Source organism: Anabrus simplex, chromosome 9 (assembly GCF_040414725.1).
Source record: "Anabrus simplex isolate iqAnaSimp1 chromosome 9, ASM4041472v1, whole genome shotgun sequence".
Taxonomy (NCBI): domain Eukaryota; kingdom Metazoa; phylum Arthropoda; class Insecta; order Orthoptera; family Tettigoniidae; genus Anabrus; species Anabrus simplex.
Genome location: NC_090273.1, coordinates 106189555 through 106216531, shown reverse-complemented (window position 1 = coordinate 106216531; position 26977 = coordinate 106189555). Strand labels below are relative to the sequence as shown.

Genomic DNA, 26977 nt, shown 5'->3' with positions numbered 1-26977 from the left:
TTTATATCCCACCGCCATTAAATTTATTTACCCCCCCCCCCCAAAAAAAATTAAAAGAAGGCGTGTTTCTTTATGTTTAAAGGAGATTCCAAACACCAATGTTCACGTCTGTTACCTTCAGTTTTGAGATATAAGTATCCCCATAAAAATAATTAACTTTTTTGCACTTCCTTTCACACTCCTCAACCCCTCCCCGCCACTTAGTGAATTTTCCGAAAAAACTTGTTTCTTTAATAGTAAAGGATCTTTTAAATACCAATTATCATGACTCTAACTTCTTCAGTTTATGATTTATGTGTCCTCGTGAAAGGAATTCCACTCCTTTTCACTCCCGCCCCCCTAAGATGACTTCCCACCCAAAACGCGTTTTTCTTTGTTTTTAAAGGAGATCCAAATACCAATTTTCACGTCTGTAACAACTTTAGTTTTTATTGGATGTAAGTATTCTCATAAAATTAAGTCAATTAATTTTTTAATTCTTTCACCTAACCCCCGTCTTCATTGGATTTTCCGAGAATAGGTGTTTCTTTACTTTTAAAGCAGATTCCAAATATCACATTTCACGTCTGTAACATCTTCATTTTTGAGATATCAGTAGCCTAATTAAAAGAATTCAACACCATTTTCAGTCACTTTAAGCCCCCCCACCCACCACCACCACCACCACCACCCAAGTGGTATTTCCGAAAACTTAAAAATACATGTTTCTTGATTTTTTAATAGAAATAAAAAATACCATTGTTCACTTCTGTAACATGTGAAGTTTTTTGAGATATACTGTAGAAATTCTCATTTTAAAATTTCACCCCTTCTTAGTTCCCCTTAAGTGGAGTTTCCAAAAACAAATCACCTATGTTTCTTTACATTTACAGGAGATTCCAAATACCTTCTTTTTTCCTCTGTAATATTTTACGTTTCTCAGATATTCTGTAGATATAGTCTTTCAAAAAATTCACCCCAATTTGTCACTCCTGTTTAACCGCCATTAATTGGATTTTCCAAAAACCAAAAATACGTGTTTCTTTATTTTTAAAGGAAATCCCATATACAAATTTTCAATTCTGTAATATCTTCAGTTTCTGATATATAAGTAACCTCATTAAAGGCATTCAACCCATTTTACACCCCTTTTCACCCCTCCTATTGCAATTTACAGAAAACAAAAAATATATGTTCCTTTATTTTTAAAGGTGATTCTAAATACCAATTTTTATATCTGTAAACTTTTAAAGTTTTAAGATACAGACACACTCATTTTAAAAATTCACCTCCCTCTTTACCCCCCATTATTTGGATTTTTCAAAAACGAAAAAATACATGTTTCTTTATTTTTAAAGTAGATCCCAAATACCAATTTTCAGGTCTGTAATATCTTCAGGTTCTGAAATATAAGTAGCCTCATTAAAGGCATTCAACCACTTTTCCACACTTTTCCACCCTTTCTATGGGGATTTTCCGAAAACAAAAAAATACGCGTTTCTTTATTTTTAAAGGAGATTCTAAATACCAAAATTTACATCTATAAACACTAAAAGTTTTGAGATGTAGATACACTGATTTTAAAAATTCACCCCTTTTCACACACACCCCCCATTAATTGGATTTTCCAAAAACATAAAGGTACTTGTTTCTTTATTTTTGAAGGAGATCCTAAACACCAATTTTCAGGTCTGTAATATCTTCAGTTTCTGAGATATAAGTAACCTCATTAAAGGCATTCAACCCATTTTTCACCCCTTTTCACCCCTCCTATTGGGATTATACGAAAACAAAAGAATTTGGAAGGTGTTCAAGCCGCAGGAAGAGCTAAGAAGACCGGAAGAACCTGGACAGATGAACAACAGAAGCAGGCCAGCGAACGCATGGAGGAGTATTGGACACAGAGAAAACTCCGCATGAAGATAAAGAAATGAAGTTGTAGCGTGATCCTTAGTGGTCCATTCGCTTGTAAAAAAAAAAATTATAATAATAATAATTGTACTGGGAGGTATACCTCAAACCTGTGCATTTAAATGAAGTACCTTGAAGAATGCTATCTAACATACAAAAATTGAAACATCTAGTACAAGAAGTTGGGACGTTGATCAAAAGATGTCACTACTAAAGTGGTAGAGTAATGCGTTGTTTTAAAGTTTCCTAAACTGACTGGATTTCTTCTGTTTTTTTGGTGTATCACTGGTTGCAACAACTATTTCAAAATGTTTGGTCTTTTCTCCATAGATGCCTCTATTAAAGAACTGATGTCATGCACTCTGGTGCAAAGTGGAATAACTAGAAATTTAAAGAAATTTTGTGTTTATAGGTTTTTTTGAACTGAATTGACTTTCCTTATTTTTGATACTTCAAGGTTTGCCACATTTCTTACTCATCCTGCCAGCTTGGGAGTCTGGCCAATCATAATTTTTGTGTATTTAATTTTCAGCCAATCATAGGCTTCTTGTAACTTTTTGTCTGTCCAATAAATTAAGAGGGTGTGTCTGGATTTAGACCCAAGCCTTCTCAAACCTTCCTCTCGGGTAAAAAACTGATACCTTTTCGAGCTAACTTGTCTTATTGATCATCATATTACTGAGTGTGTGTGTTAAGAGAGGAGGCGGGGGGTCCTCATTCTTCGGCAGGCAGAAAACCAGCCCAGATAATGGCCACAAGTTTTCTATCTCAGTAGTTATCTCTGCAAGCTGAACTCGAGGGGAAGGTTCCCATCTTTAACTATGTAACAGTCAATTTACTAAAATGTAAACTTCCTTCCTTCTCATGTAAAATTTCATATAAGTCCTAAGGACTTAAACTGTAAATTGGGGATAGAGTGTGCATTACCCTCTCAAATTCTCCTTCAATTATTCTTGAGGTGACTACGATTTTGAAACTGTTTTTCTCTTGTAAATTGTAAATTAACTTGTCCATCTAGTCACCTCAGTTGTTTGCATCATTGGGCCACAAGCCCAAGTAGGGGTTTAATTTCCGATTTCAAGGAGCACAAGTGTTTGCCTCCATACATTTTGATTTTTGGACCAGTAATTGAGCCTGTTATTTTCCATGAAGGCCCGGTAGAATGGGTACTCTATACCCCTCTGTAAACTGAAAATGCAAATGATATGGTGTTATAAATTGTAGGTTGTGCCTAGAGAGGCCTAGAAATGTAATTTTATTGAGCAAAGAAGCTCTAATCTCTAATGTAAACTTAAAGGTTGCCTTAATCAGGCTGTAAGGGTTGGGAACGTAGTCTCCTGGGTAGAATTGTAGAGCACTGTGGCTCTTTTCTTGTAATGTAATAGATATTTGTGTAATATTGCGTGGTGCCTTTGGAAGGCCGTAATTTGTAACCGTTGGAGCAAAGTGCTCTTGAAAATTGTGTTTTGAATATCCTGTAAAGGAAATTGGGAGATTCATCTCCTGGTCCATTTGTCTGAATGCTAGATTAGTGATGTAGCGACTTCTATAAATAGGGAGCTAAATTTGTAATGAACCTTTTCTAGGTTTTCTCTTTTTCTACTCTGTACCTGAAATCTGTTGTTTCTTCTCTTGTTGTTTGTTAAGTTTGAGATCTGAAAAGAAATATAACCTTTATTTTAAAGTTTTAAATTAATGAATATTGAATTTTCACGACCGCATTGTAATCGAAACAGACTTTCAACGTATTAGGTCGTGTTACGTACATGTGGATCCGGTTGGCCATTTTTGTTCTGTACTTACCATCTCTTCAACACGTACTAACTACATGTACGTAACACGACCTAATACGTTGAAAGTCTGTTTCGATTTGAAATTAATCTTTGACTATTGTAGATAGGCCCATTCAGGCCCGCACCTTCTTTCACCTCTGTGTTCCACAGAATACCGCAGAATAATAATAATAAAATTATTGGTTGGATCCTAAAATAGTTATAGGAAAACCACAAAAACCAATGGCAGCACCAAAATGAGGCATACTAGACAAGATGAGAAGTTAGCTAGTTTGTCATTGCTTTCCTCACTGGGCCAGAAAGTGCTATTGTAGCATGACAAACCCTATGAGCAACACCTTTCATAACCTTCAGACACACTGGTTGTGCTCGGAATGTCATTCCCCAGCACCACCCATACCCTAGCAGCTTCCATATTGTCACAACTATGGTTGAGACTGGCACTTCAGTGGAAGCTACACTTCTCTCTGGTCTGTGCCACGAGATGATTAATAATAATAATAATAATAATAATAATAATAAAGATGATAATAAAACACAAATGGAAACTTCATTAGAAACTCTAATATTTGCATGCAATTGGCATCAAGTTAACTGAAAATGAATCTAAATAACACAAAGCATATTGAAGGTGGTGGTGGTGGTGGTGGTGGTGGTGGTGCTTATTGTTTTAAAAGGAGTACAACTGGGCAACCATCCTCTATTAATGCTAATCAGAGAGAAAAAATGGATGGGATCCGACACTTCGAGAAATGAAGACATCGGCCAAAGAAAGACAAGGGCCACGAAAGGTGTGAAAAAAAGACTGCATAAGCCTCGGTTGCCCTAATACCATCGGGAATGGAAAATAAGAAGAGTTGACCGGGGGAGGTCGGATAGGATATATGAAAGTGACGAGCCTGGTACAGGTAAATGGAGCCAATGCCAGGACTCAGCTATGGGCCCTATGGTCGCCAATCTACACTCCCACATTAAGAGTCAATGGTGCTCCATTTAGTCGCCTCTTACAACATGCAGGGGACACCGTGGGTATTATTCGACCACCCCCACCCACAGGGAATGCATATTCAAGGGGTCTCTTTCATGTTTAACTCAAAATGAACTAAAATACAAACTAAAACAATATGAAAAACCTGAACACTGTTAAAAACACGGTTTTTACTTAGTTGATGTACGTCATATATTGGTCATCGGTTAATGGTGGTGGAAATACTGTGAATAAAAAGAAAAGCATCAACATTGTATGGGTGCAGAAAAGATCACCATTCATTGAGAATGAAGCCCACTGAACAGATTTCTCTCTGAAGCTGAACTTGTCACTTGCATACATAATACTTTCTTGGTGAACTGCTAAAGTTTTGGATTCTTTTGTTCATTTATCCTCCACTAGGATGCTATATATTCTTCCACTGCACAATTTTGGTTTAAAACTCTTGCCAGCTCATCTGTTGGAACATGACTATCTTCAACGTCAGCCCACGTAGCAAACTTCTTTCATTACTTTGACAGATCATGGCATAGTCGTGGAGTGGAAGATTGGAATGTTTGTCATTCATACATGCCTTGTCCAGATCGTTCAGTACACAAAATGGACGTCTTTCCCATCACTGTCAACTACAGGCTTGAATACCAACCAAATACGACTTTTGATGTTCGGATCCGGTTCAGAAGTCTTCTAGTTTTTCCTTTACTTCACATTTTGTTGCCAAGTTTTCTTCCCTTTTGAAGCTACAGACTGCATTCATTTCCGAAAACAGGACAGACGGGGAGGTTAAATAGAAAACCGCAGCAAACATGATCATCTCCACTCGACCATAATGCAACGCACTCCACTGACACGCAGTACACTGTACACATCGAAGTAGTCAGCCCATAGAACTACCACAGTGCTGTCCTTGGCTCACCACATGCAAACAACATAGCGTTGCCCAGCCCGACCCGTGCGATGATGTCACAGGCTTCTTATGTTCGAGCCTTCTAAAATCCATTCCCGTCTATTTCCGAAGCAGATGGCTGGGCCGCTGTGCAGGACTCTGAGGTACAATTCTTGTAAGGTAGACTGTCCAACAAGGGTGGAGGGCATCTGTCATGTATAAAAAAAACTCTGTTCTATTGTTGTGGAGGACAGTATTTAAGATTAAAATTCCCGACTTGGCTGGGAATCAAACCCAAGACCAGCTGAACCAGATGCCACTACGCTGACCTTTCAGCCAAATAAAAATTCATGATAATTCTGTCACTGAAAATCATTACTTCCATCAAGAAACATGCTTTATATATCTGATCACTTTAATAGTTCAGTATCATTTACTTAAAATGTGGTGCCAAAACTGTATACATAATGGGAGCACATTTAACTTCTATTTAATTTAATGTTTGCTTACTATCAGGAAGTCAAGACCAGCAAAGTCTGTAGCAGCTGATTGCATGCAATTTCAGTTAAAGCAACGGATGAAGCAGATTTCATTTTTAAAAATCACTATATTTTAGGCATTGCAATAACTTTACATTATGGTACACCACATGAGATTTTAAAACACCAGATCTTGTGCCATAAGCACCAAATTGGCTTTGAAATGTTTTTCTCAGCAATGTAGTCAGGTCAGTAATGGAGACTGAACTGTTATTTAAACAACCATTTACTGTATGATACTCTGAAATCCCTGACTCCACAACTATAGCAGAACATCAGCCTGTGAGGTAATCATTAAAGATGTGCAAATTCTAACCTACAAGGGAAAAGTCTGATCTGGGGGCACAAGGAAGACTGTACAAATAGGGAAGAATAGGAATAGTGGAGTGACAAGTTACTAGACAAAAAAATCCTCTAGAAGTATGTTCCCCATATAATTTTTTTTTTTCCTTTCAAATTTTTACAAACCTTTGCATCATTTACTCCATGCTTTAATACTGGTAGCAAAGTCGCAGTACAGTATATCTGCAGATCTGATTTACAAAGCACTGCAATTCATAATCATGTTCAGGGCTGCCGATAGTGGGATTCAAACCGACTATCTCCCGAATACTGAATGCTGGCCGCACTTAAGTAACTGCACATAGAAACATTACAGAGCACTTCAGGAAAGAACTGAAACAAGGTTTCTGAACTGGAGCTAATGTACATCCTCATATACAGAATTCATGAAACAACTATGCCATTTTCTGCACTGTTAGCTTGGAAATTACATTTATACTGAATGTTAGTTTTACTGCAACATGTACGATGTTTGGTTAGTAAACCATCATCTGAATGATAAAACAAAGGAAATTGGATCACAGTTTAGAGCTTGTTCCAGTCATATCATATTCAACACTTTCTTAAGTTCACTGATGTGAATATTTTGAAGATACCAATGTTTCAGATTTCACTATTTAAGTTGAATCATTTTGCTTTTTTTCCTTCTTCTTTCACCAGCATTTCCTTCAGCATAAATTTCTGGATCTTCCCTGATACAGTCTTGGGAAATTCACTGACTGTGCGAATTAGATGGGGGATCTTGAAGTGAGCAATCTGTAAACAAAGAAATAATTGTTTCATGATTCTACAGTAGAGTAAAATAATAGTTACACAATTTGAGAAGCATCTTTTGAAAGGAAGTAATTCTCCATCATTAATACAACAGAATATTGTTCAAATAGTTCTACTTAGGATGAAAAAAATTACAGATGGGGGACAGGTAATCCCCATGAGGTACTTTTACACCATCAGCACAAGAACTGAGAACTTTTCCTCTTGGTGAAACTTACAGCCCGACTTTTCACCCTGTTTACCATCATAACATTGTCTGCTGTTCATCTCGCAACACTGCTCACAATAATTTATTACTCCATCTGATTCCACTTATATACTCTTTATCATTTATATACTGTGTATAAGAAAATGTAAAAGTCCAAAAATACTGCCTTGTAGACTCCCCCCCCCCCCCCCCCCGTTCTTAGTCACTAGAGAATTGGATAATGCTTCAAATGCTCTAATTTTCTGAGTTCCATTTTCTAGAAAATTAGCCACTCATTCAATCAATCGTTAGTCTAGTCCAAAAGATAGGTCAAGATAAAGAAAAGTTTAAGGCTTCATCTAAATGTAACAATTTTTACTTTTTTTTTTTTTTTTGCTCTTGGCTTTACGTCGCACCGACACATATAGGTCTTATGGCGACGATGGGACAGGGAAGGGCTAGGACTGGGAAGGAAGTGGCCATGGCCTTAATTAAGGTACAGCCCCAGCATTTTCCTGGTGTGAAAATGGGAAACCACGGAAATTCATTTTCAGGGCTACTGACAGTGGGGTTCGAATCCACTATCTCCCAAATACTGGTCACACTTAAGTGACTGCAACTATCGGGTACACATTTTTACTAAAATGAATGGGAAACCACGGAAAATCATTTTCAGGGCTACTGACAGTGGGGTTCGAATCCACTATCTCCCAAATACTGGTCGCACTTAAGTGACTGCAACTATCGAGCCCGGTACACATTTTTACTAAAATGAATGTAACATATCATCCCCACTCTGGCAAACTAGCGAAAGTGACAAACTAGGGAATCTGTAGTTCTTAAGTTTTGGTCTATATTTTATTATTTATATATTGTCTACCCTCGGTCAAAGTCTCACATCTGAAATTCGTTCTGTATGCCTAACACATAAAACCAGTCATTAAATATAAACATTGATCTGACATGAGTAATCACAACTTCTTTCAGCTCTCCTAACCTTTTGACAATTTGCAGATTCATTAGTTTGCCAGAGTAGGGACGATATTATTCCATTCACCCTGGCTAGACGATACATTAGATAACACAGTTATCTCTGCAATAAATGATGCTGGCTTTGGAAGTTGCTAGCTACATGATGTATTTTTAACGTAGTTATCTTTAATACCAGTATACTTGGTCCATTGTTGGACATTATACATTTTCCAGCCAACTCATTCCTGGTTGCCAGCGTTTTGCCCCAGTCTGCTAAGTTGGGCTCTTCAGTTGGTAAATAGCACACCTACCAAGACACATGGCTACTGCATACCGTGGAGGCCACTGCATAGGCTACTTGGAGTCACAAGCAGTGCCAATGCACTATGAGAGACTTCGCTTCATTTCCAAATTGATTTTTTTGTTGCTAGGGGCTTTACTTCGCAACGACACAGATAGGTCTCCCAAAAATTTGAGAACTGAATTGAATTACATAAGAAACCTTGCGGTAACTAATGGATACAAAATTGAAATGATAAACTGTCTGATATATAAGATAAAAAACAAACTGTCCACTAACCTCAAACCGGATAAACCTAGCAAAAATAAATATGCCGTTTTCACTTATAATAGCCCAATGATCCACCAAATTACCAATAATTTCAACAAACATAATGTAAACATAGCTTACAGAACAACCAATACTATGCAGAAAATATTTTTAAATTATAATAAAATAAATAATAATAATAATAACAGCAAATATCAGAATTCAGGAGTTTATAGGTTGACTTGTTCACAGTGTGGTTATTCATATGTTGGTCAAACTGGGCGAAGTTTTATTACAAGGTATTTGGAACATTTCAATGCCAAAAAACATAACAAATATTCTGCTATGAGTACACACATGAAAGAAACAGGCCACCATTTTACCACAATAGAAAAAGATCTAACAATAATAAAGAATACTAACAAGGGAAAACTGCTGAACGAATTTGAAAATATCTATATTTATTTGGACAAAACGTTTAATAAGTATTATAACCTTAATGATAACACGGAAATTAAGAGTCCTTTGTACACATTAATACCTAAGTTGTTGAAAACAGTTATCCCAAATCAAAAGAGAATCCTGCATATTTTAAAAATTACCAATACAACAACTTCAAACACGCCCCTAGATACCATACCTATAATTCCCCCTCCGAATAATCCCCCTCCCATATCGACACCAGTATGTACCAATCCGCCCAGTTCTTCCCTCCCTCAACTCGTCCCCCTCCCTCCGCCACACCCATACAATACACGTAGTAGAAACGCCAGTCAGATTACCGCTAGCAACAGAACAAGTTAGACACTCTACGGCATTCGAGTAAGTACGCATTTTTACGTAACCCATAACCGTATACAACCACAACTGTTATTTTTGTACATACACTTTAAATGCATTTTTATATTTTTCTTTACAGTCTATCCAACATTCTAATCACTGAAAATATACTACAACTATACTGATAATATCTTCAATCCAGTGCATCGTCGTGAATTTACGACGTGTATTTTTTAATTCAACGTATTCTTATTCGACTGGTTACCTGGCAGAGGTAGTCGGATTTTTGAAGGGCGGAAAAAAGTCCATTCGACACTCCATGTCGTACGATGTCGGCATGTAAAAGATCTCTGGTGACACATTTGGTGTTTACCCGACAAAATTCACTAAAAGTCTCAGCCATAGACGCCAAGAGAGTTTCGGTTTACTCGGTCTGCCATCTAGTGGTGGCCTAGAGTAAAACGGAACGTCGAAATTGACGAGCAGACAGCCAGATGGCATCAAATTGAAATGTCTGCACACGGTAGCTGAGGCCATACGATTATTATTATTATTATTATTATTACCAATTTAACTCAAGAAGAATTACCATGATCATCCCTGACCTAATCTTCTACTACATGATTAATTAGAACCCTTGTTTTGTATATATTTTATTTCTGAATTTCTACATGCTGATGAATACAGCTTAATATGGACCTTCACCAAATGTTAAAGAAAATGGATCCATTTCAATTTCAGACGAATGCTGTTTGACAATCTTTCTACCAACATTAACATATATAATTTTTAGACTAGATTATGAGATTTACCTACAATTGTTTTAACTAGTTGTTTATAAGATTTACTTATAACTTTTTAACAATGGTATCAAAAACAACTTTTAATGTCACATTTTATTCCAATCTTATATGATTGATTATTGTAAGACAATCTTAAATGTAACTATTATTTTTAAAGTTGTTCATAGTGCTGATGATGCCCGTTAAGAAGGGCAAAACATGTTCACGATTTTTCAATTATTTATAATCATTTAACCACAATAGTGGTAATTGTAAGTATTGACTAGGTTGACATTAAACAAATATTTTATAATTATATGTAAACAGATAGGTCTTACGGCGACGATGGGATAGGAAAGGCCTAGGAGTTGGAAGGAAGCGGCCGTGGCCTTAATTAAGGTACAGCCCCAGCATTTGTCTGGTGTGAAAATGGGAAACCACGGAAAACCATCTTCAGGGCTGCCGATAGTGGGATTCGAACCTACTATCTCCCGGATGCAAGCTCACAGCCGCACGCCTCTACGCGCATGGCCAACTCGCCCGGTATTTCCAAAATTGATGCCTGCCTAGGGTTGCCATATGTCCTGAAAAAAGCGGGATTGTCCTGAATTTGAGTATGTGTCCCGATGTCTTGACTGAATTTTTTAAAATCCCTAAATGTCCTGAATTTTAAAAATCAGAGCAAATAATTTTAAAATGTTCTCAAATATTTATGAAAGGGAATGTCCCATCTCTTACTTAAAAATCTATGTAAATAAAGTTGAATATTTTATCATTTTGGAGTTGTCTGTAAAGTAGGTATTTGCTTAAGACCTATCTGTGTTGGTGCGATGTAAAGCCCATAGCAAAAAAAGAAAAGTAGGTATTTTAGTTAAAGTATAATTTCTTATTATTTCTCTATTTGGTTTTTAACATTAACAGCCTATAACAAAGCTGTCTTTTGGTAATGGATGGGGCAGTTCACATGCAATTACCCAAATATACTCGTTGGAACCAAAGGTGCCAACTTTTGGTCTTGAGCACTGGGACAAGGATGAATATATCAAATATTGCTACGGAAGCAAAAACACGATTGTGTCCCGTACTACTATATGCATGGGGGCAAGTGGTCCTGTGGAGTCTGTGCCTGCGGTTGGAACTTGTCTATGTTGGTGTCCTGAATTTCATCCTGAACCTTATGACAACCCTATGCCTGCCTGGCCACCAGATGATAAAGATGTTGATTCCCATAGGGAACCTGAAATATTTGTTCCGAATGAGTAAATTTATAATACCAATATAGTTATCTTTATCGTAGTGCGGTGCTGTAGATGGTCATGCATTTTGGGAGAAATTAAGTGTTTTGAAACCGTAAGTTATGACAGAATTATGTATGGTATAACATCAAAGGTGATAGTGTTGCTATTGGTTGTTAGACTACATCATTAAAAAAAAAAAAAAAAAAAGGTGATAGATACATCCAATAACTGGTGATCAACCAGTTCCCTGGTATACTATTTAATTCAACCACATGCAGCCACTGAAAGCTGGATCCTCTTTCGGAAGATTATGGCTCATGATCCATTCATCTGCGTTGCAAACCTGAGGACGACTTTGTACTTTGATATTAAATGATAACTTTCATAGTGTCTAGTCATGCAATACTTCACACCGCTTTGTGCATATTATTTTTGCTTTATTTAATGTACAAATGTCTCATTAAATAAAATTCCTTCCAGCCTACAAACACTGACACATAAATAGAAACAGGGTCAAAGACAGGAACATTTAACAAAACTGAAAGGCTTGTTACTGGATTCATGGAGGAGAAATGAAACCAGGGTTATCTAATAAGTTGTGAAGTCACTGGAGGTGTCACATGAGTTAAAAGGTCTGGTAACTGCATTTAAGGGAAGCGTAGGTTTGTGTAAACAAATTATGCAGGGTTCGGGACTGTATTTATGATGTCATTACTACTGTGCAGATTACGTCAATAAATTTGATCACCTATCAACATTAATTAATAAAATAGACACAATATTTTATATTAAAAACTTTTGTTCTTGAATCTATTTTAGTGCTTATTACATTATTTTAGTTATATGAGAGAGAAAATATTGTAATTACATTAATTTAATATTTTTTGCAAATCATCATCATCATCATCATCATCATCATCATCGACCAACTCCAGTTTCCCAGGTGTGGTATACGAGCCCCTTCCATTTTGTTCGGTCCACGAACCATTCTTCATTCACAATCCGCTCCCAATCCTGACCTCTCTCCTCTACATCCTTCTTCATTAAGTCTGTCCATTTTTCTCTAGGTCTTCCCACTGGTCTCTTTCCCCTTATTTCTTTTTCATACTCCTTTCTTGCAGACCTGTTGGCACTCATTCTTTTCACATGACCAAACCACTTCAGTCTTGCCTTTTGGATCTTCTGGAGTAAGGAGTCTTCTAGTCCTACGTCTTCTCTGACTTTTTCATTCCTGATTTTATCCTTCCTGGTCTTTTGGATCATTGTGTGTAGGAACTTCATTTCTGCTGCTTGGCGTTTCAAGTTGTCCTTTCTTGTTAATGTAGCGGTTTCCAGGCTGTATGTGAGGATAAGGGTGTAGTATGATTTATACTGTGTCATCTTGGTTTAGAGTGGTACTTGTTTATCCCATAGTAGCTGTCTTACTTGGAGGTAAAAATGTACTGCTTTGCTGATTCAACTGTTTACTTCATATTTAGCTAAGTTGTCCTTGGACATTATACTACCCAAGTACTTAAATTCTGTGACACTGTCCAGCATAGTGTCATTTAGCATGATTTCTGGCTGATTGCCAACCTTCTGTAGCTTCAACACCACCGTTTTAGCCTTGTTGATGTTTAATCCATATCTCTCAAACTCCTGACTCCACCCCTGCAGTCTCTCTTCCACATCTTTCTCTGAGTTACCCCAAATTACTATATCATCTGCAAATGCAAATGCTTTTAAGTCTTGTTGCCCTTTTTCTTGTTGTACTCCCCTTTTTGTCTCAAACCAGTCTGATAGTCCAGAACCAACTTGTACATAGCTTCTGGTTTTCTCATAAAGCACCTTAACTTTTGAAATTAGACTGTCTTGAACTTTGAACTTTCTCACGCACTCCCAAATAAGCTCTCTTTGTATGCTGTCATGGGCCTTCTGGATGTCAAATAACTTCACAATTGGATGGTGTTATGCAACACTTGACCAAGCGCCAAAAGTAGATTTTGAGATATTGACACAAACGCAAAATCCTTTGTATTAATTCATATTTCCTTTGAAATGTGGGGTATTATATACCAAAATGAAGATAAAAACATACATTTTCTTCTTAATGTATTCAGTTTAGGGATATTTGAAGTATATCATCGTAATCTGATATAATGGTGCTTGGTCACTTGATGCTTTATTGCGGTTACATTAGTTTTTGTTTTGCATCACTTGACCAACAAATAAAATTGTCATTTAGTGATAGATTTGACTTTTAAACATTCAATGCAGTGTAAAATATGGTACTTGTTAACTAATTTTATTGCTTATTTAAGTACAGGATTAAATTATACATAACAGCATACAACATGACATAGAAAAAACATGAATTTTAGAATATACAGCAGTATAGATATTACACTGCTAGATCATAGTATTAAGGCATCAAAAACACACAGTTTCTCAAAGTGTAATATAACGCAGGATTTTAAGAATTTTTGAGTTCAAAATCCATATTTCCATATTAAAACCCATCTATATCATTGTCTATTCCAGAATAACTAAACAAGCCCCTATAGAAAGGCTTAGCATCATTGGGAATTAGCTCCATGAGAGAGAGCAGGTCGTTCAGTTTCGCTTCTGAAACTGGTTTTCCGTTGGGCCATAACAGTGAGCAGACCATGTAGAGCTGATCCATTTTCATTCTGAAGCTGCGACCAACTGTAGATTTCTTAATGTTCACTTGAACAGTGCGTTCTGCATCAACATGCATTTTGAAGAAAATGCTAAAAAGTTTATCTTTCTTCAAGTCTATTTCTCTCACATGCAGCCAGTTTACCTTCTCATTGTTTGTGCCTGCTTTCCATTTACAATGCGCTTCTCCAGATGAACTGTACTATGAAAATCCGGTTCGGTCATTCTGTCCACAACAAGCAGGTTCTTCTTTCGGCACATCTTCATTACATTCATTTATGTAGTCTTCGGTGGTATAGAGGCGCTGCTGAAATTTGAAGGCATGTTCTACATCTCCAAAGTCGCTGTCGTTAGGGAGGAAGCTATGGCCTGGAAATAAAAATATTTGTGTAATCTTTTCAATGGTAGGGTGTCGTTCCAAAACTGTTTTCAGAAGTAGAACAAACTTTATATTACGATTCTGGCCTCCGCAAGAATATGACCATAATATGACTTCTTTGGCGTTGTGCATGTTTTCCATGAGATGCTTGTACAAGCAGGATCCAACCTCCTGACCCCCTCGTCCTGCTTTTCCTTCCAATCAGACATAAAAATGACCTTTATTATCTTTCCCAATATGAATCCCTAAGTTATATAACCACAACTGGCACACATTTGTGGAAATAGTGGACAATGGCAGTGTTTTTTTCAAGGTCAAAACGAAATGTTTCCACTTTTTCATCCAACTTCGATTTTTCCATATCGGAAGATTTTAGGTTTTGGGCGTATGCCGCAGGGAAGAAAACCTGTGTGGGAATCTACATTTAGCATCACACGACCAAGCGACTGCACGCTTGTCGTGTGGTCATTAGATGCGTAATTCAGACTCAGAAATGGTGGTTGGTCACTTGATGCAAAACTTCAATTTAATGATTGAGAGGTTGGCTTTAGGTCAAAATTCATTTCCCGCGAAGTCATATCGAGAATAAAAGTCTGAATAATAACCTATGTAAAGTTTACACCTTTAGCTACCAGATGGTACAATAATCTTTAAAAAAAATCCATTTTGGCACTTGGTCAGTTGATGTATGACACCATACAATTCAGGGTTGTCTTATATATGAGTCCATTTTATAATCAGCTCAATACACTATTTATTATTCATGGCTTCAAATTCTTCTTGTCTACTAAACACAGAAGATTTAATATTTAAATTCCTATATTCTAAATTTGACTTGAAATTACAAAAAAGAAAATTCTTAAGAGTCTTCAGTACGACTGCCCATTGTGCTTAAATAATCTGAAATAAAGTCTTGAAAAAGTTTATGACGGTGCTGAGATGTTTTTTAAAACAAAATTCTAACACTGATCTATTGAGATAATATTTATTAATAAAATAAATTTATTAATAAAGTCACAGTTACTCACCTTTCCTTTACAGAATGATTTGACATCATCTGGCGAGAGGGTCACTCCTTCTTTCACCCGGATGCAAGCACAAACAGTTTCCCCTAGACGAGCATCTGGTATGCCAAACACCTGAAACATGATAAGAATAATTGGACATTTATTATTCAAATGATAACTTTCTCACTGCTAAAATAACAGAATTTACATTCTTGAATATCAGCTTGAAAATACACATTTCTGTAATTAAAAATCCTTTTCATAACAGAATAAAAAAAGCATTCCTCTATTCTGACAGAAAGATATCTTCTTGATCACTAATAACTCCTTGAAATAAAAGTGCTGGGCTTGATATGTAATATTTACCCATTAAAAAAAAAAACTCCTAAAGCATTTCCATACTTCAGTGAGTCTCACATATGAGTTGGCTGGCTGGCTGGCCAGCTGGTCAGTGCACCACAGCAGAGTGGAAACTATTATCGGCACATTTTATCTTGGTGCATTTACATCCTAATGCTGAATCGGTCAACCTCGGCAATCTTCAAGATTCGTACTGGCAACCTTTGAAACACAAATTATGAATCGCTTAAGCATCGTTGTGCGACATCTGGCGTACACTTTACGTACTAGTACTGTTGTTGTTTACACAGCAAAGCCAAACTATAGAATTCATGCTGGGAACAAGATTTGCATCGAGAAATGTTATATAATGGTATATAATGTGTATGTGACATAGTTGTTGGCTTAAGATAATAACGGTTTAGAAACTTGTATCGATCGATCATATTCTCGATTGTATTCAGATTTAATTTTCATTCAGTTGGTAGCACTATCGTAACCGGGACAGCTCCCTCCTTACTCCTCACCCCCGTACACAAATGCGCCAAGATAAAGTGTGCTGATAATACATGCACCTTGCAAACCTGTGTCGGGTTCGGAAGGGATTTGAGTGTTTAGATTTTACAAGTGTTTGGACTGTATGTTACAAGTAATAATGTCATAAGATAAGTACACTTTACAGCATTGGATTTTTATGTGTGATTCATATGTGATTACATCATCTTACAGGGAACTTTGATGATGATTTTTGAAGAATTCACAGATGTGCATCCTCCAAGGAGACAAGCCACGTGGAAACCTGTAAATAAATTTAGGCAAACAATTTTGATTCTCGATAAGAAGTAAAGAGAAAAGTGGTGTGTGCTTACTGAGGAGAAAGTAGTCAAAAGTTGGAGAATGATTAAGTTCTCCTAAAAAATTCTCTTTGAAGGCTTTCATAGGAAACAGCAGTTTCAATGAGCTCAGCGTAGCAAGCTACCAAACTCTTAAAATTGAAACTGTACAAATCTACTTTTATCCACAAATTGCCATCACATGATAACAAGAGTCAGGTACATTTCTGTAACTGGATGTTGAGGCATATTAATGGTGGGGTAATTATTACAAATTTAACAATCTTCTCTGACAAAACATGGTTCCATTTACATGGCCATGTTTTGACATGAAACGACCAGTACTGGAGCTCAGAGAAATCCACTTTAGTTCATGAAACCTCATTATATTACGAGAAAATCAGGGTGTGGTGCGTGGTAAATGCATACAGGATAATAGGGTCAATACTTTTTGCAGATACCGTTAATGTAGAACACTACAGGTAAAAGATACACCATTTTTTGAACTGAGCAATACTGAATGTCAGTCTAGATATTTCCAGCAAGACTGCCACTTTCCAGAGCTACAGAGCCTTTAAATTCTATTTAGGAAATTTTTAAAGATAGGGTAATTAGTAAGAGGTTATGGCCCTCATGGTCCCAGGATCTCATATCAAGCGATTATTATTTACGGGGGAATTTGGAAAATAAAGTGTATAGGTCAAACTCCCACACATTAGAAGAACTGAAAGAAAATATCAGTAGAGAAATTAACTCTATTTCAGAAGCTGAACTGATGCATGTGAAAGAAAATTTCCCAAAATGCAGACAGAGTTGTGTGGATGCAGAAGGAGGACATTTCCAACATCTCCTGTGACAAAGTACATATTTATTTTCATTGTAACTGTAACTGTAATTCATTATGAGAAGCTGAATCATTACAAAGTTTGTGGTTTCAGTTGCACATATATTGTATTCAATTGCAGGTAGCAGGTACGAGTAGGAACCCTCTTCAGAGGCAGCCCTGCGCAGGGAGTGGCACCCCTGCCAGTGTGAGTCCCAAAGGACACTGAACCGGTGTGTATTAGCATCCGGTAAGGGTCCCAGCTCAGGGTTACAAGTGGAGACTTTAACGGAATCTACAGCGAAGAAGATGGACTTTGGAATGATTGAGAACATGGAAGAGGCAGCCCAGTACTCAGGGAATAGTATGAGTACACTATTCATCAGCAGCGTTTGTTTCCCATGTTAGGGGCGGCTGCAAGGGGCTCTGTTCCCCATTTAAGGAGGGCCTGAATAATTGCTGGCAGTAGCTCTAAAATGTCTTTGGGACTGGTGATCCTATCATAACAGCAGACTAAAAATGAGTGATGGTATACCATCAACATCCTGACTTGGCAGGAGCTGGACAAGAGGAAATGAAAATGACAATGATGATAATGATGATGATGATGATCATAGTATATTGTATTCAATTGCTCAGGAGTGAGAGCTCTGACTACCTCACAGCCAGCCAACTCTTATGCGAGACTCACTGTAGAAATGATTAGGATTTGTCATCACACATCTTCCGTAATATGCCAGTAAACACACACTCTGATATAGTTTTCTTGGTTATTGGGGAAGTCTGAGTTATGAAGGGAACAAATATGTACAGAAAGATAGGAGCACAAATTGAAAAGGTTATTTCTAAAGTGACATTAATTCACGAAATGCAAAACATGATCAAATCAAATCAAAATCTCTTTATTTGCAAATGAGGTGTCTACCTCGGTGGCAAATGGTACACTAAAATACATTATTGTCAAGCACTAAATATTAAATTAACAAGAGAAGAAAATTTTTCCTATAATACAATATTATACAATTTACGCTAACAATGTTTTCTATTAAACACACAGCTCATCCTTAATAAATTTATATTGTTTACAAAATTCTACTTATAATATATCCTGTCCTACTTACAAATATAGTCAACTGATATACAGTATGTGGAATTACTTCAAATGATACTATACAACTGGTATAACATTAATATTTACATTGCATTTATTTATTTACTTTTTTTTTTTTTTTTTACCCGTTCTGGATCCTAAGTAGCATAACGACCTGCTGCATCTTAACCAGAGCCCCTTTTGCCACCACTTTTCAGAGTTCCTGAAGGGCCTTCACAGCTACCGTAGCGGTCCCAGGGCCCTCGAAGTCCCCACTGTACTTCACCCCTACAGGCAGTCCCCTACTTTGGCTGTCCAAACTCCTTAGACCAGGGGATGGAATTAATTTATTCACACACATTTTTTTATATACAATAACCTGCACTGGTCGAATGCCCTCTAACATTTCATTTATTTTCTCTGTTGCTGTTTATTCTCTTCTTGAATATCTGTACAGATTTTGGAAAAGGATCAAACACTACCCCTGGTAAACTGTTCCACTCCTTCACACCCTTCCCAATGAATGAAAATTTACCCCAATCGCTTCTGCTAAAATTCCTTCTAATTTTATATTTGTGGTCAGTCCTGCCGATATAATTATTTTCCAACTGAAGCCTCTCACGGATATCTCCCCATGCTTCTTCTCCTGTATAGGCTCTATATAATCCTGTAAGTCTAGTTTTCTCCCTTCTCTTACTTAAAGTTTCCCACCCAAGTTCCTTTAACATTTCTGATACACTACTCTTTCTCCTGAAATCCCCTGTTACAAATCTTGCTGCTTTCCTCTGCACACTATCTATTTCTTTTATTAGGTATTCTTGGTGAGGATCCCAAACACTGTTTGCATATTCCAATAATGGACGAACCATACTCAAGTAACTTTTTTCTTTTAATTCTTTGTTGCATCCTTTAAGTAGCCTCATTATGACATGTAATGATCTGTATGCTTTCCCAACAATGTCATCAATATGACCCTTCCAGTGCAAATTACTTTCAAATCTCACACCTAAGTATTTGCACTTGCCATCTTTTGGGATAACTACCTCATCCAAAGTATATTCAAATTCAGTTTTAAAGCTCCTGTTTGTAAAAGTTGTAACAGTTGATTTGCCTCCATTAACCTTCATATTATTTTCTTCAACCCATTGTTGGATACTTTCAAGGTCCCTTTGTAATTCTGAACAATCCTCAATGTTGTTTATTTCTCTATAAACAATTATGTCATCTGCATACAATCTTATTTTTGATGTTATATTGTTCCCTAAATCATTTGCGTATATTAAGAAAAGTAACGGACCGATTATACTACCCTGTGCAATTCCCTTCCAAACTTTCTCTTCCTGAGATGCATTATTTCCTACTTTGACTTTCTGAGCCCTTGAATTTAGAAATGCTTTTATCCAATGTGTAACCCTTACGTCCAATCCTATTCCCTCCAATTTCTTTAATAATATTCTATGTTCCACTCTATCAAAGGCTTTGGAAAGATCTATGGCTATGCAATCTAACTGACCTCCTGAATCCAACTGATCTGATATGTCCTGCTGAAATCCCACCAGTTGTGCCTCACAAGAAAATTTCTTTCTAAATCCATACTGGCTCCTCATGAACCAATTTTTATCATCACATATCCCTCTGATGTACTTCGATATTAAACTCTCCAGAATTTTACAAACTATACTGGTCAGGCTGATTGGTCTGTAGTTCTCTGGTTTCCTTTTATCACCCTTTCCTTTATAAATTGGTATTATTATAGATTCCTTCCATTCCTTTGGTATTACACTATTATTTATGACATAGTCAAAGAGAAATTTTAAATAAGGCACTATGTACCACCCCATTGTCTTTAATACCTCCCCAGTAATTTGATCACTCCCTGCTGCTTTTCCTTGCTGAAGAAGTTGGATTTCTCTGAAAATATCTTCGTTTGCGAATGAGAAGCTTCTTGTTTCCCTCTGTCTCTCTCCCTCTCTATCTTCTGTTTCGGTTTCCAACTCTTGACAATCATCTACTGAATCTCTAAATTCCCTACTAAATAGGTTTGCTTTCTCAGTATCTGTTAAATAGTGTTCACCCCCTTCTCCCACCATTGTAGGAATTTGGATTCCTTTTCCTTTTTGATTCCTGATATATGAATACAGCTTTTTCCATTTCCCTTTGTGGTCATTACCCTCTTGAAGTATGCCATTCATATAATTCTCTTTTGCTTCCTTTTTCACTCTATTCAGTTCCCTCATTAGCTGTTTTCTAGTTTCTCTACTCTCCCTACCCTCTTTGATTTTCCTGTTTACTATTCTACATTTTCTTTTTAATTTTCTTATTTCCCTTGTATAATAAACAGGGTCTGAGGTCATTTTACCCTTCTTAACAGGTACAAATCTCTTCTCTCCTTCCCAAATAATTCCTTTAAGTTTAGCCCAAAGTGTATCCACGTTACTCCCTTCACTTATCCAACAACTGAATTGTGAGTTAAGTTAAGTCCCAAATTCATCAACTTTAGTTTTTCTGTACAATTTCTTGTCTTGTGTAACCCTCTTATTAAGCCTTTTTGGTACGAGTCCTACATCCATTATTACAGCCTTATGGTCTCCTATTCCTTCAATTACCTCAGTTTTATCAACAATTTCCCATGGTTTAACCAAGAATACATCTAGTAAGTTATTGAGACGAGTCGGTTCTTGTACTACTTGTGTAAATCCTCCCTCCCAAATTAACTTATTTGCCAGTTTCTGTTCATGGGCTTCACTTGCAGCTCCTTTCCATTCAACTTGATGACAAAGAAGAATTGGAAAGATTGTCCCTCCTGATCAACACAATTCAATTGACATGAATATGCTTTATTCAGTACTAGTTTTTGGCCATTTTTCGAGCCATCTTCAGCATAATAAATAAACATGAATAAAACTTTAAAAATACAAATTAGCATACATAAACTTATTGGAGAAACATGCTCTTCAACAATGTGTGAGAACATCCTAACAGCCCTAAAAATGTGGACTGCAGATTGCTTGGTTTGCACTTATCTGAATAGATTTCAATTCTGAGATATTAAAATCCAGTTTTGATTTAATATGTTCACTAGCTGAGGTTTTTCATGTACAGAGATGTCAGTTCCTGCCAAGAATATATACAGTGTCAAATTCTCCAAATATATTGTTATACTCAGAGCCAGTGGATTGCTCAAGTGGGATATAAGACACATTGTACACATTGGAGCTAAGCCACTTTGCAAATAAATATAGATTTCAGATCTCTATTAACATGGGATATAAGATGTATTGAGGAAAATCTTCACTATATGATGAGAGAATCTATAAAATATTTTATCAAAACACAAATGAAATATCATCCGTTTTAGACTTACATCACTTTGGACATAAGCTATCCAATTACTGTAAATACAATAATAGGTCGGTGTGGAAAGAGGAGGAAGACATGGATAAACATCAAAACACAAATGAACAAGAATAACCTCCACGTCTTTGTACACATTGCCCCCTTCACATAGGTGGGTTTTCTTATCACTCCTAGTTATTCTACATCCATTTCTTATCAGCCTCTGATAATGAATTTTCCACTTCCTAACTTCACCAGGACAGACAATGACACTCATTTACAGCTACGTTGACAGATCTTTAGTCTTGATGTGGAGAGGGTAAGATAAAAAGAAAGCTAGATAAACAAAGGAAAAGGGAAGAGATAAGAAGATAAAGATGAATACAGCTGGTATAAGAATAAGAACACAGGAGAAAAAGGTGAGGTGGGTGGGGGGTCTCTCTGAGCCAGAGCCTCAGTATTTTTAGCACCTTACATGTGTTGGGAGGGTATTAGGAAAAAGTGAATGTGCGTAGTTTAATTCAGAGATATTTTTTTCAGCTAGGCCCACCTCTTGCGAAAGTTGTGATATCATCTTTAGAGTGTTTTCAGATGTATCTATTTCCATATGCTAGATAATAATAGTCTGTGACCTCCGGAGAGGCAGGTCTTTCGAGTTGACGCCTGATAGGCGACCTGTGCGTCGGTGAGAATGGGGCCATACCTGTCATGAATTATAATGCTGAAGACGGCTCACACACCCAGCCCCTGAACCGTCAGAATTAACCAATGAAAGCTAAAATGCCAGACCCGGCCAGGAATCGAACCCAGGATCCCCTCAGACCAAAGGCAAGCATGCTAACCATTTAGCCACTGAGCCGGTCATATGCTAGATGTGAGCAGTAGATGTTCTTGATCCTCTGTTGGGCTGTCTTTCTTACATTTTCAGTAGACTCTCACAGCCATCCTTGGACATCTTAGGCTTATTCAATTCCTTTTGAGTCATTCTTCCGACTTGCTTTCATTTGCACTAAGCATGGACAAAAAGACATTGTAAAAATTTTCACAAAGTTCTCGATTATTTCACACTTTTTCTCCCACATAGTCCAGTTTTCTCACAAATATTGTCACAGGTATTGATAGATCTCATGTAGACAAATGAACAACACTTTATGGAACATGCTATCACATTTCAGTCCTGAGATTTACTAATTTTACTGCATGTGCCAACCTTTGATTTCACTACAAAATGGTGGATGCAAAAGCCACTCATTATTGCATCCAATGACTATGAACGCTGTTTGGGTAGACTCTTTGGATGTTCCTCTTTTCAACTAAGCTGTTATATTTCTGGTAGATTTCACAGTTTTGAAATTACTCAAGGAAGTCTCTTGTACACATTTTCAGAACAGACAAATGTTTACTGAGGCACTCAGTACTGGAACAAAATGATAGGTATCTCTCTCCTATCCATGTACCCTTCTCAGGATGTGATGGCATATCTTGTGCAGTTGCAGAGTTTGTGCCATGCTCTTCTATCCTGCACTAGATCCATCGCTTGATGTTGAGATCTTCCAACCAACTCCTTCGTCTGGTCAATCCACCTTTCTGGAGCTCTACCTTGGGTCTTAGTTCCTTGCACTTTGCCCTCCACTATCAGCTTTTCCATATCTCCAGTTCTCCATGATAAGTGGCCAAAGTATCGCAGATAGGACTGGCAAATCTTCTTCGTAAGCCTGTCCTTGATCTTGAGCTCTTCTAGGACAGAAGCATTCGTCCAGTGCTCAATCCAGGATACTCCTAGAACTCGATGGTACACCCACATTTCCAGCACTTCAATCTTCCTCCTGTCAGCTTTATGAATTGTCCAAGTTTCAGCTGCGTATGTGCGATGGGGAAACCAGAGCATTTACCAGCCTGAGTTTGGTATTCTTGTATTGTTAGTGATGGCTCAGTCTTTCGAAATCTTCGCCCCCTTCACCATCACATTGCATGCCATGAAAGGTATCTCCTGATCTCATCCAAGCAGCCCCCCTTGTTCGTTATTCGGGCACCAAGATATCGAATCTGCTCACCACTTCAAAGTCTCCTATTTGTCTCAGACGTGGCAAGTTGTTTGTCTGACCTTTGTCTTGCCAACGCTGATCTCCATTCCAAACTCTCCACTGGCTCTTCTGCACTAAAAGAGCACAATAAAGCAATAAAAGAAATAGAAAGTAACAAAACCAATGATGAACAAAGTTATATACAGGGAGATAGGAACTAGGCCAGGAAAACATAATAGGATAAACATAATAACAGATTGGTGTGGAAAAAGGGAGCAAAAGAAAGAAAAGGCATGTAAAAGCATGAAACACAAAAGGACAAGGACACTCCACATCTTCATACATTGATGAGTGTCATTCATTACTATATCCAAGTATATCACTTTTCCTATTAAAAATCACTATAAATTAATTAAACCTGATTCAAGACCCTTTAACACCAAGCAGAATTTATTTTTACAAAATCACTTATCAGATGTAAGTAAATATTAACTTGTCAATTATCTTATTAAGCAAGAAATATATGAAAAAGATGAAGTCACAAACCACCTTTGAAATCTTTAGTGACATATTAATACCATACCTGTGCTTCCAGTATGTCTGGGTGAGACTCAAGAAATGCTTCTATTTCTTTGGGAAATATCTTCTCACCTCCTCGATTAATCATGTCTTTGAGACGCCCCACCACAAGGCCATAGCCATCCTCTCGCAAAACAAACTGGTCCCTGAAAGAATTTTCACTTATCTTATTGAGCAAGAAATACATGAGGCATTCTCAAAAGGTAAGTCTTTAGTGCCATGTTAATCATCTGAAAATTTTGTAATATTATAAAAGTTGCTGTACAAGTTGTTTTACATAGCACCGACACAGATATGTCTTATGGTGAGAATGGGATAGGAAAGAGCTAGAAGTGGGTAGGAAGTGGCCATGGCCTTAATTAAAGTATTTATAGAGCATACTCGTGATTTGTGTGACTGAATCCTAACAGTATCCACAAGTCAAAATTTATGAAAATGCTTCAAATAGTTTACGAATTCACAGGGCATCTTGACATATCCTCACCCTTGATGTAGGAAATGTAAGATAAAAAAAAGATAAACAAAGAAAAAGGAAAGAGACAAAAAGATAAAGGTGAATTATAGCTAGGAAAAGAATAAGAACTCAGGAGAAAAATGGGGGGGCTCTATCCAAGCCTGAGCTGCAAGTCCATTATCTTGATAGAAGTGTAACCTTTACTACAGTGGTTACACAAAACAAATACTAAACACAATAAAGGAGGGAAGTAAGCGCAACTACACAATATCCGAAACTACTACACACTCAGAGAAACATGCTGGACTATGCGGATCTCTGCCAACAACATAATACGTAGATATCAGTAGGGCCAACTAGTGGATAATAAACCAGGAAGGTGGAAGGAACTACGATCTACTGAGGGCATGGACATGGCTTAGGTTGTGTTTTCCTAAATAATTTGCCGTGATCCTTAATGTTGCAAAATATTATTTACAAGTGAGATTTTACAAATACATTCCGAAACAAAATCCACCAACTTACAATATACGAACTATAAGCTCTGTGATACACATAACTTAGAGGTTCTTTGATAATGCTTTTCTGCAAATTCAAAATTTTGAATCAACTATACATCTAGTTACCAAAGCAATTGTACAATGCAATTTAGTAGGTTAAAAGCAAAGTAAAAGCAATTACATTTTACAGTGAAGAAAACGTACTCACCTAAACTCTAGCGTACATCAAGTGACACTGAACTACCAGAGGCAAACCCCAAGGTAAATATATTAAATTACAATCTACATATTTAGTGAAATAAGAAATGAGAAGGCCTAGAAAGGAAACAGGGAAGCCCAGCAGAAAAGCTAAGGCATTGTAAATAATTAATTTGGCGAATCTAGGTTAGGCTAGGGCAGACTCCTATATGAAATAGCAACCGAACATTTCGGAAATTTTAACCGGAACGGAAAGTAAGAGTGCTTACCCAAAGGTGCGCCATCCCAGAAGCAAGGCGTCGCACACGACGCAAAACTTCAGACAGACCAACACAGACTAAGGTAGATCAGGCCAAGACAAGACTGAATTATTACGAACGCTGCCTTGCTCTCTATATATAGTTAAACCCCTGGCCTTGGAGTAGCCAATCAGAATGCATGAGTCCGCCCATTGCCTCCTAGGTTCACCAATCACAATTCCTACTCCCGTCGCGAACTTTAACTAACATTCTCGAATACACACGTTCATGAATCTTCCATTTCCAGAATAGTTAGAAAATTCCTTCTAGAGCACATAACCCACAAAAGGCAACACACCCTGTTCAACAATTTTCTAGATACTTTCAGGAAGTACAGAACTGAAATCTACTATTTACAAATACATATGTTACAAATATTACACAGTACAGGTTAGGTCATTACAAATAAAACATTATATCATACTTTACAAATAAAGTCTTCAAAAAACACTTTCCACTTCCACTACATGTTCACCTGTGACAAGGAGGATATCTTCCTATGGCATTGAAATCATATGGACCTTCCTGAAAAAGCTAGACCTAAGAGAGATAGAAAGAGTGAAAGCAATTTTCCTTAAAAGAGCACTGTGTGTATCTAAACACACACCCTCAAGACTTATATAGAACTGACTCGAAAACTTTTCTTCATTGAGGACCTACGACATACTATGACGCTACAATCTACAAAAGAATATCGAGAGCTGTTACATGAATTAAAATTTAAGACAGAAATTTGG

At 37.1% G+C, this 26977-nt stretch overlaps 1 protein-coding gene across 1 annotated transcript in view; it reads right to left on the bottom strand.

The window, feature by feature from the left end:
* Positions 1-6951: 6951 nt before the first annotated feature.
* Positions 6952-26977, bottom strand: part of Acsf2 (Acyl-CoA synthetase family member 2) — a 91279-nt gene continuing 71253 nt past the window's right edge. Inside the window, 3 exon segments of the mRNA XM_067154032.2 lie at positions 6952-7194; positions 15787-15897; positions 24794-24935. Of these exon segments, the coding sequence (XP_067010133.2) occupies positions 7066-7194; positions 15787-15897; positions 24794-24935 (382 nt within the window). The 3' untranslated portion in view covers positions 6952-7065.